Source organism: Alternaria ventricosa, assembly GCF_023758065.1.
Source record: "Alternaria ventricosa strain BMP 2768 chromosome Unknown scaffold_4, whole genome shotgun sequence".
In the NCBI taxonomy this organism is placed as follows: Eukaryota; Fungi; Ascomycota; class Dothideomycetes; order Pleosporales; family Pleosporaceae; genus Alternaria; species Alternaria ventricosa.
This window is the reverse complement of record NW_026055684.1, coordinates 138,002-151,805: the sequence shown is the minus strand read 5'-3', so window position 1 is coordinate 151,805 and position 13,804 is coordinate 138,002. Positions and strand designations below refer to the sequence as shown.

The 13,804-nt window shown below is 53.1% G+C and overlaps 5 protein-coding genes across 5 annotated transcripts; 3 read left to right on the top strand and 2 right to left on the bottom strand.

Annotated features, from left to right (window-relative positions):
* Positions 1-90: 90 nt before the first annotated feature.
* On the top strand, positions 91-3,602 carry J4E93_002719 (uncharacterized protein; the record flags this gene model as incomplete). The annotated part of the gene is made up of 3 exons (XM_049340660.1): positions 91-1,221; positions 2,019-2,813; positions 2,865-3,602. The coding sequence occupies 3 exons, from the start codon at positions 91-93 to the stop codon at positions 3,600-3,602; spliced, it is 2,664 nt and encodes an 887-aa protein (XP_049201542.1).
* Positions 3,603-3,705: 103 nt separating this feature from the next.
* On the bottom strand, positions 3,706-5,035 carry J4E93_002718 (uncharacterized protein; the record flags this gene model as incomplete). Its single annotated transcript, XM_049340659.1, has 3 exons — positions 3,706-4,425; positions 4,504-4,849; positions 5,004-5,035. 3 exons carry the CDS (start codon positions 5,033-5,035, stop codon positions 3,706-3,708), a joined length of 1,098 nt encoding a protein of 365 aa, XP_049201541.1.
* An 863-nt stretch (positions 5,036-5,898) lies between these two features.
* Positions 5,899-6,992, top strand: J4E93_002717 (uncharacterized protein; the record flags this gene model as incomplete). Its single annotated transcript, XM_049340658.1, has 3 exons — positions 5,899-5,986; positions 6,036-6,463; positions 6,519-6,992. The coding sequence occupies 3 exons, from the start codon at positions 5,899-5,901 to the stop codon at positions 6,990-6,992; spliced, it is 990 nt and encodes a 329-aa protein (XP_049201540.1).
* A 435-nt stretch (positions 6,993-7,427) lies between these two features.
* Positions 7,428-9,816, bottom strand: J4E93_002716 (uncharacterized protein; the record flags this gene model as incomplete). Its single annotated transcript, XM_049340657.1, has 2 exons — positions 7,428-8,620; positions 8,676-9,816. The coding sequence occupies 2 exons, from the start codon at positions 9,814-9,816 to the stop codon at positions 7,428-7,430; spliced, it is 2,334 nt and encodes a 777-aa protein (XP_049201539.1).
* Positions 9,817-10,322: 506 nt separating this feature from the next.
* On the top strand, positions 10,323-13,192 carry J4E93_002715 (uncharacterized protein; the record flags this gene model as incomplete). Its single annotated transcript, XM_049340656.1, has 2 exons — positions 10,323-11,826; positions 11,874-13,192. The coding sequence occupies 2 exons, from the start codon at positions 10,323-10,325 to the stop codon at positions 13,190-13,192; spliced, it is 2,823 nt and encodes a 940-aa protein (XP_049201538.1).
* Positions 13,193-13,804: the final 612 nt, after the last annotated feature.

Below are 13,804 nucleotides of genomic sequence, written 5' to 3'. Positions count from 1 at the left end.
GGTTATGTCGTGAATGACCCCGACTCGCTCGTGGGTGGCAGCAACCCTATTACCAGCCCGAAGCCGATCATCTTCCGCCGTCCAGAACGTATGGTCAGGCCAGCTTTTGCACAAGATGGCCTCCATGTTGCCAGGGCCATTACGTATGAGAGCGAAAACGCTGTTCATATCAGCAGTAGTTCGTATGCATCCATTGTTGGCACCAAAGAGCTTGCTGGTGAGGCTCTATCGTTCGCGGAAAGAGTCAGTAGTACATCATTGGTCGGTGATACAGTCGAGTCGCCGCACAGTTCAAGGGAGTCTCATGTACCTAACATCATCGACATAGAAGACGAGGAAAAGCTCTCCGGCTCTTTCGAACTTGCGCCTGATGTCTACGATACGAAAGGATACACAGAGAAAGATGCTCAGGGTTCGTTCTCATCATCATCTCGCTCAATCAACGAGCGAGATCATCCTGAGTCTGGAGAGGAAGAGGCCACGTTAGGAGCGATACGGAATGCGATATCAGATTGTAAAGAGGGCGTGGAACCTGGAGTAAAAACTAAAGCTCGCTTCTCACAAAGTCAACCCAACTTGGACGTTGCCACACAAGATACCCCAGGATCATTCAAAGGAGACGTAAAAGAGGAAGAGCTCGTTGACTCAGATCTACGACTACAGGATGATGCGCATATAACACAGGAAGAAAAGAGACGTCTCGGTGTCGAGGATAACCCTGAGGACCTAAGGGACCTCGTGGGATTACAAGTCAAAGACCTTAAAGGACTAATAAGTGAAGGAGTTGCTGCTGCATTGAGGCACAACACTGATCAAGTCAACCGAGATGTCCAAAAGGAACTAGAAGTTGAGCTCCGCAATCGACTCGCCAAGTCTGGCCTCCTTCCAAACCTTATCGAAGCCATCATCAAACAAGGAACTGACACAGCACCCGGAAGAGAAGAGATATCCCTACCTAACTATACCAGGGTACCGATCAGTCAACTCGATAGGGCTACTTTGCTTCACTTCAATCTTCGATTCCAGCATGACATGCTTGATCCTAATTTCTGGATCATCTTCCAACACCTGACAACAGAAGAGTTGCTGCCGATGTTTGACCACACACGCGACCGTCGTATAGAGGCGCATCTTGAAAGAGAGCGTCAAGAGGGATCGCGCGCTCAAACACAAGAGCGACAAGAGCAGAACCAGCCGATGGATGCTTCTCGGTCCGAACATGTACGCGCTCGCTGACGGAGATTGGGAAGTGAATCACGCTTACTCGAACAGAATGATAGAGCTTCACGCGAAAAAACGATGGACAGAAATCGCGCAGCCACGACGTATCGGACGCGAGAAGTTTCCCCAAGTCCCAAGCTTACAAGATTGAATACCGGTCTTCGTGTGCCACCTTTCCTTGCATGGCAAACAAAAGAGGACCCATCAGAGCAGAATACTGATGAGAGTACTCATATACAGCTTACTCTGTTTGCTATCGAACAGCAGCTGACCAGGACGCGGACGGATGTAGCAAGACTACCAATCGATCTCACACATCCATTTGCCCACGCGTATCAATCAGGTGTACGCCTCACCAATAAAGAGTCTTCCCTCGACGATGTCTTGACATCACTAGCGGCCTGTTACAGGGCCTGTGCCAGAGTCGTTGGAAACCCAACTAAACGCAACGAGCTGACTGTAATGGACGACACAAATGGCCTCTCCAATTCACTCGAATCAGGTACCAGCATCACTGACACCGACATTACAACTGATGCCAGAATCGATTCGGAAGCGGAGGCCTTTGTCACGGCGAGAAGAGTCACCCAATGGCAAATGGCTTTGATGCACAAACACGCACAACGCGTTTTTCACTCTACTATGGATATCGTGGACCAATTCGTACCAAAATACTACGATCATCAGCTCTTGCGTAGATGCTGGGGTGCACTGAAATCTATCATCGAGGTAATGACTCCTTTTGAATTTGCCGAAAGGCTGTACCTTTTGGCTTACTACTTACACGACCTGGGCAGATCGTTGGCTATATGGGCGTCAAGAATGTTGTATACCAAGAGTGGGAGGAGTCAGAGCCACAGTCGACTTACGCGATCCGTGAACTTCCTCACAAAGAATACTCGAGGCTTCACAAGCTTACTGATCTATCTTTTTCCATAAATCAGTGTGACTTCTGCAAGCGCGCAAGGTACTACTCGAGCGCGGATGAAGCTTTCGAACATCTGCGGCGCGTTCACGTCAGCGATACGAATCAACCATCACATTTTTCTCGAACACAGCTATCTCACTGGGTTATGTCATCTCAGCTAGCTGGTGTGGAAGAGCAAAACGAGCTCATTGTCGAGTATCTTAGTGCAATGGCACTGCGCGTTGAGACGTTGCGATCCAAAGCAATTGATATCCGCAACAGTGTCGCCAATGAGAGAAACGAAAAGCCGAGCGAGTATCTCCTACCGCTATCGCTTGTAAAAGCGGCAGAGATGATTTTACAGATGATCGATACTTGCGGGTATAGTGTTGTTGAGTTGCACAAACTCAATCTGGCCGATGCGATGCCCATCATTTCGTGGAAGGAGCTCAAGACTTACATGGATCTGCTTTCATACTTTGGCTCAGCAGCTTCTACTACGCTTTCGTCCGCGCGTAAAGAGCTACTGATCATGGCGCATACTGGCAGCCACCGGGGAGCTGTACAAAACTTCCGCAGTACGCCTGAGGTTACTTTGCTCATATGCTTCTTCCATCTCTGGTCAAGAGCGGTATTGCACGACTCGTCTGTACCTGACTTGTACCGAGAGCATCTTTCGAAAATGGTATGTGCACTGTTTAGGTCAGCCAGATAATTACACACTAACAAGACATAGCAATACGAAGCTAGCCGGCGGCCATCTAAGCTTGCCCTCCGAGAGTTGTATCTCTTGGAAGAGGAGTTCGAGATGGTAGCCTCTATCTGCGCTCAACAACGCCGCATGATCAGTGATTTTTACGACATCATCGGTCCCTCCACCTATCGCATAGCCACCAAAGAATGTTTCAGAGCCGACAGAGACATCGTAATTCCCCTCATGAACCAGAATCTCAACAACCCCGTCAACATGGGAGCAACTTCTACAGGCGTAAGAGAAACACAGGCATTGTTTGATAGGACCAAAGAGGTGCTCCGCCACAACGTTGAAGTCTCAGAAGAAAGCAACTCGAAAGCCATCAGAGTATTTACTCTAGTGACAATCGTGTTTCTTCCTCTTTCCTTCATCTCTTCCGTCTTCGGCATGAACACTACGGATATAAGAGACATGAGCAGCTCGCAAGCTCTCTTTTGGGCCATTGCCATTCCCGCCACAGCGCTGATTGGAGGACTCTCCTTGACGATTGCATATCATGGAACGTATATGTGGGCTAAAGTACGCGCGATGGGCGACGCTACGTGGGGATCAGCGAATATCTCGCGCGGGCGACGTGCCTGGAAACGAAAGCCAAAAGACGTGGAAAAGGTAGATGAGGGTGAGATTGCAGATACACGGCCTCTGGGACCAGGTCATCTCCGGAGAAGGAAGACAGTCTTAAACGTTGTTGGGTCGAAGAAACCAAGGAAGTTCCGGTAAGTAGGGTTTTGACGGGGACATTCTTACTATAGCCCGTCCTTTCGATAGCTGTCTCTTATTATCTATCGTCATGACCAGCCAAATCAAGGCTCTGTGGGCACGTTTACAGTCTCGCTTTTATCCTGTCTTCATTCAAGATGTCCAGGACCTGCTTCTCTGCTTCCCACGCACTTCCCCAGCCGCTTTGGTACCCATAGCCAGCATGTCCATAACTATGCACTACTTCAACTTCATCAACCTTCTCTCGCTCCACCCTTGGACCTCCGGTTCTCATAGGGCGCAGACCAACACCATGTCTAATGACACTCAGCTCGGTCACCTTTCCAGTCTTCGGTACTAGCGACGGACACAGGTCGATGGAGCGTTGCATGATGCGCTGTGCGAGGTTGGGGTCAGGTTGGGATTCCCAAGAGTGGTGTTGTAGACAGCCTCCGAGGATTGTCCCACCACCGACTGCGCGCTGCATGATATAGGTAGCTTCCTCACTGCCATCGTCGGTTCCGCTTACTGTCACCATGACACCAGGCTCATTCCGCACCAGAACAATTTGGCCGCGTCCAGGGTACACGCTACTGTCCATGACGCCTCCGAGTGTGGAGGCTAGAAGACCAGTACAGTTCACTACGACATTTGCATGCCCCGAGGTATGGAAGCTGCCTGCTTCGGAGATGTGGGAGAGTATACCGCGCTTGATGGTCACACCGGCCTTCACGCACTGTCCCAGAATCCAGGGAAGATAGACAGCAGTGTTTATGCATACAGAGGTGAACTCTGTGCCCCTGTCACAGCCTTCTGGAAGTTCAGATTTGGACAGTACGCGGAACTAACCAGCATCAGCATGATTTTACGCAAGCAACGTAGATGAATGTATGGAAACCGAGTTGGGATAGGCACTACATACATTCGGCACAACGTCCTTGAACCATGCGTCTTCTTTGGTCAGCTCTTCGAACCACTGCCCTGTAGCGGTGCCTGCATCTTTCTCTCGCCCATAGACCCTCGTCGCCTGGTAGTGAATGCCTGCTTCCGGTATCTCACGACATATTCGATCGAGCTCACTCCAGGTAGCTTTCTCGAACCTCTGCAAATTCGAGCCTGGCTTGCCAACAGGAAAGTAGTTTGCCCCAGCCCAGGGTGATGCATATTCTATGTCGTAGTCGCCAGGCATGTGTTTGGCTACGACGGTAATGCTGAGGTCCTTGTGCCTGGAGAGCACGAGGGCTGTGGAGAGGCCGATGACGCCTGCTCTGGGGTGGTGTTAGTGCGGTCTTGAGATTGCCGCCCAAGACGGATTAGACATGTTGGAGAGTCATAGGCGAGGATGAGTATTACTACTATGGGACGGTGGAGGGGCAACAAAAAATATCATGACAGCATTCCAAGGTTGATAGGCGAGCTTACCCGACAACGACGACATTCTTTTGGTTGGCCATGGTGGCAGCTCAGAGTCAGAGCGATGGCTGCCTTGACGCACCCGTGATGTGCCGTGGGGTGACTGAACAGGACTTGCTTTCGACCGTGGATGCGGAGCCTGATGAGGATGGCGGGGTCATGCCTTGTATCCCCTGCTCGCCTATTGGCTCCTTCCCGCACACGAGACAAAACGCGTGCGCACATGCGAGCTTTGTTTACTGACCATTTGGCCTGCTTGCTATTGTGAAGCTATTATAACACTGGCCCCGGCCCCCTTCACTTTTGTGCTACTGTCCAGATCATTGAGCAAACTCGGCTCTCGCCCACTTGCACGCGCTTTTTGCCCTTCACCGCCGATATATCGCGAAAAACAGTCGGGCCTGCCCCATCGGCTAGCTGGGGGAGCTCTGTGGTCCGTGACATCATTGCAGGCTCCGAGGTATGTAGGCCGAAGATTTTTCCGTACCATCTGGAGCTTTAGTTTCTGTCGTTTGAAAAGTACAAGAAGGCGCTGTCCCGGTGTCTGGTTGGCTGACGTCTGATTGTACTTCTCCAGGCTCCTGAGCGCGAGCTGTCCTGACTCGGGGCGGAGATCGTTGTTCCACGGTTCCTGCGACCCGCCAAGCTGAGCCATCCCTGTCGCCGTGTCCCTTCGAGAGCCTCAAAGAGTTCGGGCGCGTCACAAAGATATTCATCATTCACGTTCACCGGCCACGACCTTCACCAACTTGGCGTGGCCGGCCCAGCCCTCTCTACAATAGCAACTGTCGCACCTAAGCTCAACCCTCATCCATGACCCCGTCACCCCACTCCTGTGCCTTCCTCTTTGCATTACACCGACTTCTCCTGTCCAACACGCACGCTTGATACACCACCCGCCAATATGGCTACCCGAAGACAGCGGGCCAACTCGCCTGAATTCCCCATACTCGAGGCCAATGCCCTGTATGCCAGCCAGATCCGTGGCGATGGTGAGCTTAATTACCCCATATTCCATGTTCAAGGCTGACTTTGCCCAAGGCAACTGCCTCTTCAACGCCCTGTCTGACCAGCTCTACGGCAACCAAGATATGCACGAGGTGCTGCGCACCACCACCATAGAGCACATGAAGGACAGCGCAGACTTCTACCGCCAGTACATGGCCTGCAACACCGTGCGACGGAACCCCAAGCGCAAGACTGCAGCAGCTGCCGCCAACCGCCTTGACACCACATGCTACACCGAAGAGCAGCTGCAACAGCAGTTTGAAGAGCACGTCGAGAAGATGGGCCAGCCCGGTGAATGGGCCGACAACATGGAAGTCTCAGCATTTGCCTCCGCCCTCAACGTCAACGTCCGCCTCTGGCAGGCTGACTACACCTACCTCTTCTCGCCCCGCACATGTTATACGTCGAACGAAGGCCTGGCTGCTCAGGACAGCCGCCAGACACTTCACATTGCCTACCACGTAAGTCATGCCACCACTAATTACCCCGCTGGCACAGTGCTGACGTCCCTATTAGACTTGGGAGCATTACTCTTCCGTCCGCAATATCGCCGGACCTCACAGCGGCCCCCCTGACGTCAACATCGTACCCCAGGTCATCTCCAAGAAGCGACCTAGTCCTAGTGTCGACGGTGACGATGACGACCAGCGCCGCCGCTCACGAAAGCGCCGCTCGCCTCTGCCGCTCTTCGACTCCGACTCTACACCAGAGGGCACCGAGAGCTCGTCAGATGAATCTAACGGATTCGCAGCGTCGCAGCGGTCCAACATCGAAATTCCTCAACCAGAGCCCGTGAAGGTTAAGCTCACCATCAAGCTCCGCGGTCTTCGCACCTCAGATACTTCCTCCCCTACTCCGTCCTGCACCACTTCTCGCGCACCTACACCCGCACCACCTTCCACACAAACCCCATCAGAGCCCAAGAAGACGGCTCCCGCAGCACCCAAGAGTGTTGCCGTGGCAGAGACCACACCCGCTGCTACCGCCTAGTAGGCTTGGTAGCATGATGGCCTTACGACGACGGACACCGATTCACGGTTCATATTGATGACGCTGATGATGATACCCCAGCATAACATTGTGCGCTTATTATTCCCGGGTTATTTTCTTTTTCCTTCTTTGCATAGCATACGAGCATTGGCAGGGGCTGTCTGTTACACATCGTTGCATATGCCAGCATGACTGACGGGTGCCAAAGTGCTTGGGCCGCGCTCTGTTCACTGGCTTTGGCGTTTGGGGGTTACGCTTGCGTTTCCACATGGATGATGATGGCTCATCTCTTGGGATATGACTGAACCTAGAAATGAGAAACCATTACTGCTGTTGACTTGTCACTACTTGATCTGTGTGTGTGAGATGTTCAGCATGCGTGAAGTCATTGATGAGTACGTCTTGATCGTCATGAGCATTATGCATATCTACCGTCTATTCAAAGCCCTCGCCCTTTGCATCTACCTCACCCTTTGGTCTCTCAAGCGCTGGACTCAGAGGCCCCGCCATATCAACAGGTGGCACCTGGACCCCAATCAAGCTCTTCCTATGCAACCGTGGGCTCTTATCCAACGTCTCAGCTTCCTCTTCGACCTCTGGACTCTGCCTACCGTCCTCATCGCCCTCTCCATGCTCACTACCATAGCCCTGATTCGCCAGCCTCAAGCCCATGATCTGCTGTCTCAACTCATCCACAAATCGCTGCATGTCCTCGAATGGTAGTCTGACAGCCCCTCCATCGGCGTTCTCGGCTTGGGTGTTGTATAGCCTGAGCGCTGTGTCGAGGGCGCGTTCCGCTTGCTGCGACTTGTCCAGTCTGTACCAGTTTTCGCTGGCAAGCACAGCCCAGAGCGCTGCCTTCCGACGCCGGCTTCCTAGTTTGTACATACCCACGCCAGTGCGCACAGCATAGCAAGCTGAGATGCGTTCCGTGATGAGTGCGTGACCTATCGAGCCTACGAGACCTGTTTCTAGAATGCGGGTTGCCCAGCGTGCGGCGTCGTCTGCGGCGGAGGAGCCACGGAGGCGCAGGAGCTCGAAGCTGAGGGCGAGGGTGCGGAGAGCATAGTACGGCGCTGCGCTGCGCTGGCGGTCGGTATACGAGTACGATGCAGCTTCTATCCACGCATCGATGTTCTCGGCGCGGGATTTGGAGGATAGTGGTGTTGGTGCCATGAGAGCCGACAAAGCGGCCATTTCAGCAGCACCAGCGTAATGCCGCCACGCTTTGTCGTTTTGAAAGTCTGTTCTTAGAATATCATAAGTACTCAAAGCCAGTTTCCAATCACGCAGCATGAAGCAGTAATCTGCTAGCCGTCGCATGATGGCTTCAGGGGCGTCGGGGCGGTAGAAGCCTTGTAGGCTGTCGTAGTTGGAGTTTCCTGATGCAGTCGAGGACGATGAGGAAGTTCTTGAGCCACCAAAGGGTGTCCAACGTTTTGATAGAGACATGAAGCGGCCAGACAGACCGCGGCGTCGGGACAGGATCTGCTCGTTCCAGGTTGAGACGCTGCGCTCCATGTTGGGTATTATGGATTGTGTGACTAGTTCACGGATGAAGGTACGCAAGCTGCTGATGTCGGAATCGGGGAAGTAGGGTGTTGGGTCTGTGATGTCGTCTGTGGTTTCTGTTTGAATAGTCAGTACGCAGGGTTCGTGTCAAATTTACACTGTCAGTATTACCTCGCCTCTGAATTTCTGCTAGCTCTTCCCCTGCAGACATCCATTCGCACGTCGGTAGACGTACGCTGTCATCGTCTGAAGCTATGCATTGCTGACTCTTCAATCGCAGCAGGTGGCAGTGCAGACCAAAATGGCGTTTCATCGAATCGAATGTCTGGTTGGACTTGGCAATATCCCCCGTCTCCTCATCATGTATCAGAACGTAGTATCGTAAGAAGTCGTTCTCGACCCATTGCGGAAAGCGAAGATCGCCGTCATGCTGGCGGTTGTAGAGCCTGCGCAGCTCTTCTATGGGGTGTGGGTTCCGTGATGAGATGGCTATTATGCCAGCCACTGGGTGAGAGAAGGTCTCGTGAGGCACTACCGGTAGTCCTGATAATAGCCTCCGTAGATATAGAGTATGGAATGGTGAAGCGGTGCCGTCTGTCTGCGTGGCTGTTGCGTCGCCCTTGCTCATGTAGTCGGAAACGGGGGATTGTTTGTTGAACTCGGAGTACTGCAGATGTCGGTCGACTAGCTCTTCGATTTGTGACACGTCGCCTCCTGACCGTCGCGGTCGCCGCGTGGAGCTCGAAGAAGTCCGTTGGCCACCTGTGTCCACGCGCAAGTCCGGATATGCATCGTCTACGCCTATGAAGCGCACACCAAAGTCCTCCCAGCTCTTGCTTGCCCCATTGCTGTCTCGTATCGTGACCTTTCCGGGCACTGCCTCTCCAAATGGCCGCAGGAGTTGTAGTAGCCCGCCCTCCAATCCCTTGCCCCGAATCAGCTCTTCCGTCTCCGCGTCCGCAAGCACAGCGACGCATGGCACAAACGCCCGTTGTATAAGCGCGCGGTACTCGTCCGATACTCCCGGCGGCAGGCTGTTTGGCGTCCCTGTCCCACTTAGCCGTGAGCCCGGCGAGAAGACGGAGCCCTGTACGGTGCTTTGGGTGGGGGTTGCGGCGCCGGAGTTGGGGCGCGACGTGGATATGCTCGTGGTGGACTCGAACAGCTTGGAGAGGCTTGGGTTGGAGCGGCGGTAGGGGAGGCTGGCGAGCGAGGAAGCCGGGGATGCGCGCTGTTTGGGCAGTATCATCGAGGCCTCCACATCGGCTGGGTACTTTGGGGGTTTCGGCGTGGCATCCTGAGGCGGCGTCATGAGAGGCTAGGGCGCTGCGCCCGCGGGGTTCTGGATGCGCGCGGAAGTTCTGAGGCAGTCGGCATGTATTCTGATTCTCGTGGGCTGGACTTGGCGGCAGTGAAGCGCTCCTTTACTCAGCCGGCCGTTTGTAGCTGCGCGAGTGTGACGACGTTGGGTGGTGCATCATCGCGGTTGCGGCCGCTGCGCTTTGTGACTGGACGAAATGCGGCATCTCCATCAGCACACAGCCGTTCCCTATCGTCGCACATGTGTCTGCAGACATAGCACACAACGCACACTTCCACCTTCTTGTCTGTCCTTACGGCGCTTTGCGAGCTAGGAACTCATCGCAGCAATCCTTCTGACTCATATGGATGTCGTTGATGAGTCGAGCCTGCATCTGTTCAACGCGGACATTTTCACTACTATACAAACGTGACTTCCCTGCACCCACACTTCGGCCACTATCACGATCGCTGCTGCTTTCCAGAACCTTCTCTGCTCTCACTCTACAGCCAACTCGTATGTCCCGGTCCAGCTCACCATCCGAAGGCCAACAACCAAACGCTAAACGGCGCAAAATTGCCCGGCCCTCACCCAAATTCATTCACCCCTACGGCACTATGGCGTCGACGGACAATGCCGAATCAGTCCAGTTGGAACTCACTGAGGTCGAATCAAAGCTCAGGCAGCTTCTACTGGACGTGGCTGCTTACATAGACGAAGCGCCCTCAAGCGGCGATGTCACTGGTGTGCAGGTTCCAGAAGAGCTAGTGAAGGAAAAGATTGTATTGCGTTGGACTGGCGGGTGGGTGCGTGACAAGCTTCTCAAAATTGGCAGCCATGACATCGACGTTGCCATCAACAAGATGACTGGTGAGCATTTCGGCCTAAAGATGCAAGAGTATCTCGAGATACCAGGCAATGCTGAGAAGCACGGTCTGATCGACAAGAATGACGCCCTCAGTGGACGCGACAAGACGAAGAAGATTGCACCGGGGCTGCACAAGATTGAGGCGAACCCCGAAAAGTCAAAGAACCTCGAGACCGCAACCACCAAGATCATGGGTATCGACTTGGACCTTGTCAATCTGAGGAAAGAGACATATAACGAAGTCTCTCGTAACCCAGAGATGGAATTCGGTACAGCGGAAGAGGACGCTATGCGGCGCGACGCTACCGTCAACGCCATGTTCTACAATCTCCACACTTGTCAGGTCGAAGACTTTACTGGACAGGGACACAAAGATATGGCTTTCAAGATCATCCGCACTCCACTCGAGCCTTACCAGACCTTCAGAGATGATCCGCTCCGAGTACTGCGGCTGATCCGCTTTGCTAGCCGCCTCGATTACACGATCGAGCCGGAGACAGCAAAGGCAATGGGCAACGCAGAGATACAAGACGTCTTGAAGATCAAAATCAGTCGTGAAAGAGTCGGAATAGAGCTCGAGAAGATGTTGAAAGGTCCTAGACCACGTATGGCTCTAGAGCTGATCGACCAGTTCGGCCTTTACAGAACAGTCTTCACAGATCCTACCCGCGAGCTATCTGAACCGGACACAGCCTACTTCAGGCCAGCATACAACTTTGTTGAGTCCATCATCGAGAAGAACGCCGATGTACCAGCTGCTATTCCCGATACCCTGCTGAGAAACGAGGACGAGAGGTATCTCGCTTGGGTTTGCGCAACCATGATGCCCTGGATGGATGCACCCACAATACCCCATCAGAAGCCACTACAACGACCCTACTTCGCTGCTTATCTAGTAGCTCGCGAAGGTTTCAAGGCCCCAAATAAGATCTGCGACGTCATTGCATCTGCTTTGAGCAACAGCGAGGAGATCCGCAACGTCGTCGCTCGGTGCGCCAAGGGCCTTCGGAGACCGGATACCATCAACCCGACAGATGATGCCACTGCTAGGGATACTTTGGGAATGGCTATCCGTCGTTGGGGCTCTACTTGGAGGGCGCAAGTCTTTATGAACCTCGTCTACGAGATTGTGCTTGGACGAGTGTCAAAAGATGGTAAGTGTTTGCAATTTACCTACTTAAACATTGCTAATCATCTCTAGAAATTCTTCGATCATACGACAGCTTCCTTGCCCGGGTTACCGAGCTCAAGATTCTTGATGTCGACACGTTCAGACCTCTTCTCAAAGGTACAGACCTTGCCAAGGCACTCGGTACCAAGCCCGGTCCTTGGATGAAGGACGCCCTTGATGTCGTTATGGCCTGGCAGCTACGCAATCCCGACATGACTGATCCCACCGCCGCCATCGAGGCCGTAAAGGCTTCCAGGGACGGACAAACTGATAGTGAGCTTTCCCTTCGCCTGGCACATCACTTTCTTCAGCTTACCATCCCACCTCTCTTTCCGCAGAATAAGCCCACGTCGAATGCGCTGGAAGCCTCGCGGCAACCGGCCCCTTGGAAAGACACTGGGAATCAATATGCCTTGGACTTGCTGGAATGGGCGATCAGTACACTCGACCGGAAGACGATAGAAGGGAAATGGCATTTGCTGATGCCTCCAATACTGAAGATGATGGACGACATTGATATGAAATGGAAAGCGAGAGGATGCCACATGCTCGGTCTGCTGCTCGAGAATCTGCACCAGAAGATCGGAATGGACGATACGAAGAAGTCATCGATAGCCATGCAAAGTTCCACAAGCTTCCTGCAACGCACTGGATATCACAACATCTTTACTGAGGCTCTGTTCCCCATGTTCACCTACATCCCTTCCATCACACCGGAAAGCGAATCTGTCACCCTCTTCAGAGAAGTGTTCCCTACTATCATCTCACTCGCCCAGCTCCTTCCGACAGATCCCAGCAAAGGCCCCTCCCGAGAACGCTTCTTGGACAAAACCTTGCGTGAAGGGGTCCTCTCCCCTCTTGCACATTTCCCTACACCCTCATCATACCCGGAATTGGCCACCTTGATCATGTCACACCTTCCCGTATTATTAGGCCACATGGGCATTGATTGCGTCAAGCACCTTCGCGACCTTGTGCCTCTGATCTCGGCTATACTTCAGGAGCCATTCGCACTTAGTCACAAACCCCTTCTTCTTTCAGCGCTGAAAGCGTTGCAAAGCGTACTGCTTAATGCGTGGCCTAGGCTACTGGGATACAGGGGAGCAATCATGATGGGCATATGTTTGCTGTGGGCTCGGTGTGTAGAAGACAGACAGAAGGCGGGTAGTCCGGACATTGAGGAAATAATAAGCCAAACACAGGAAGCGGTCGCTATGCTGGACGCGATTATGCAGGCTACCGAGACGGAGGGACTAGCGGAAGTCTGGGAGAAGGAAAAGCAGGATCTGATGCAGGCCTCATCTGGAGTGGAGGAATTATTTGGCGAGTGTGTGACCGGACAAGAGTAAGGACACATCCTCTGCATGTCAATGAGTAGTACCTCAGCGATCAGAAGAGGCTGCATTCATTCCGTCCTTTTACGGTGTGATGTGCAGTATGTTAGGCAATAACAAAATCATACAAAGCTAGCGTGTTGGACCCAGCAAAACAGGATGGAAATTGTGTGATGATCGAGTTCTTCACATCCTTGCACAGCGTGGTTGCTGCACAGTGACGACAGGCACATGGGTACCGACTGCAGCGATTGATTCAGATGGCCCACATGCAGGCTAACGGTTTTAGCCATGCATCGAGTGTCAGAAACAGGAAGCTGTTCTATCCTCGGAAGACGATGCCGCACACGTCGAGCGTATGAGTGGGCATTCGCGAATAGTTGCATCAGGCGACAACGTCAAGTCTGCCTGCGTTGCCGTGGGGTCCGTGGCTATGCGGGGCGACAGCTTGGCGTGTAATCGGTGTTTACACAGCCCAGATGTCAGGTCAGATACGAACTCGGGGCCTGGCTGCTGCACCGATGCTGTATAGAGAAATGTAACCTTCCACATGCTACCCACGGGCAGAGGGCCGTTTGAAACTGCGCGCGGTGTTCTTGAAAGTGGTTCCTGGGCGCTGGCTACTGT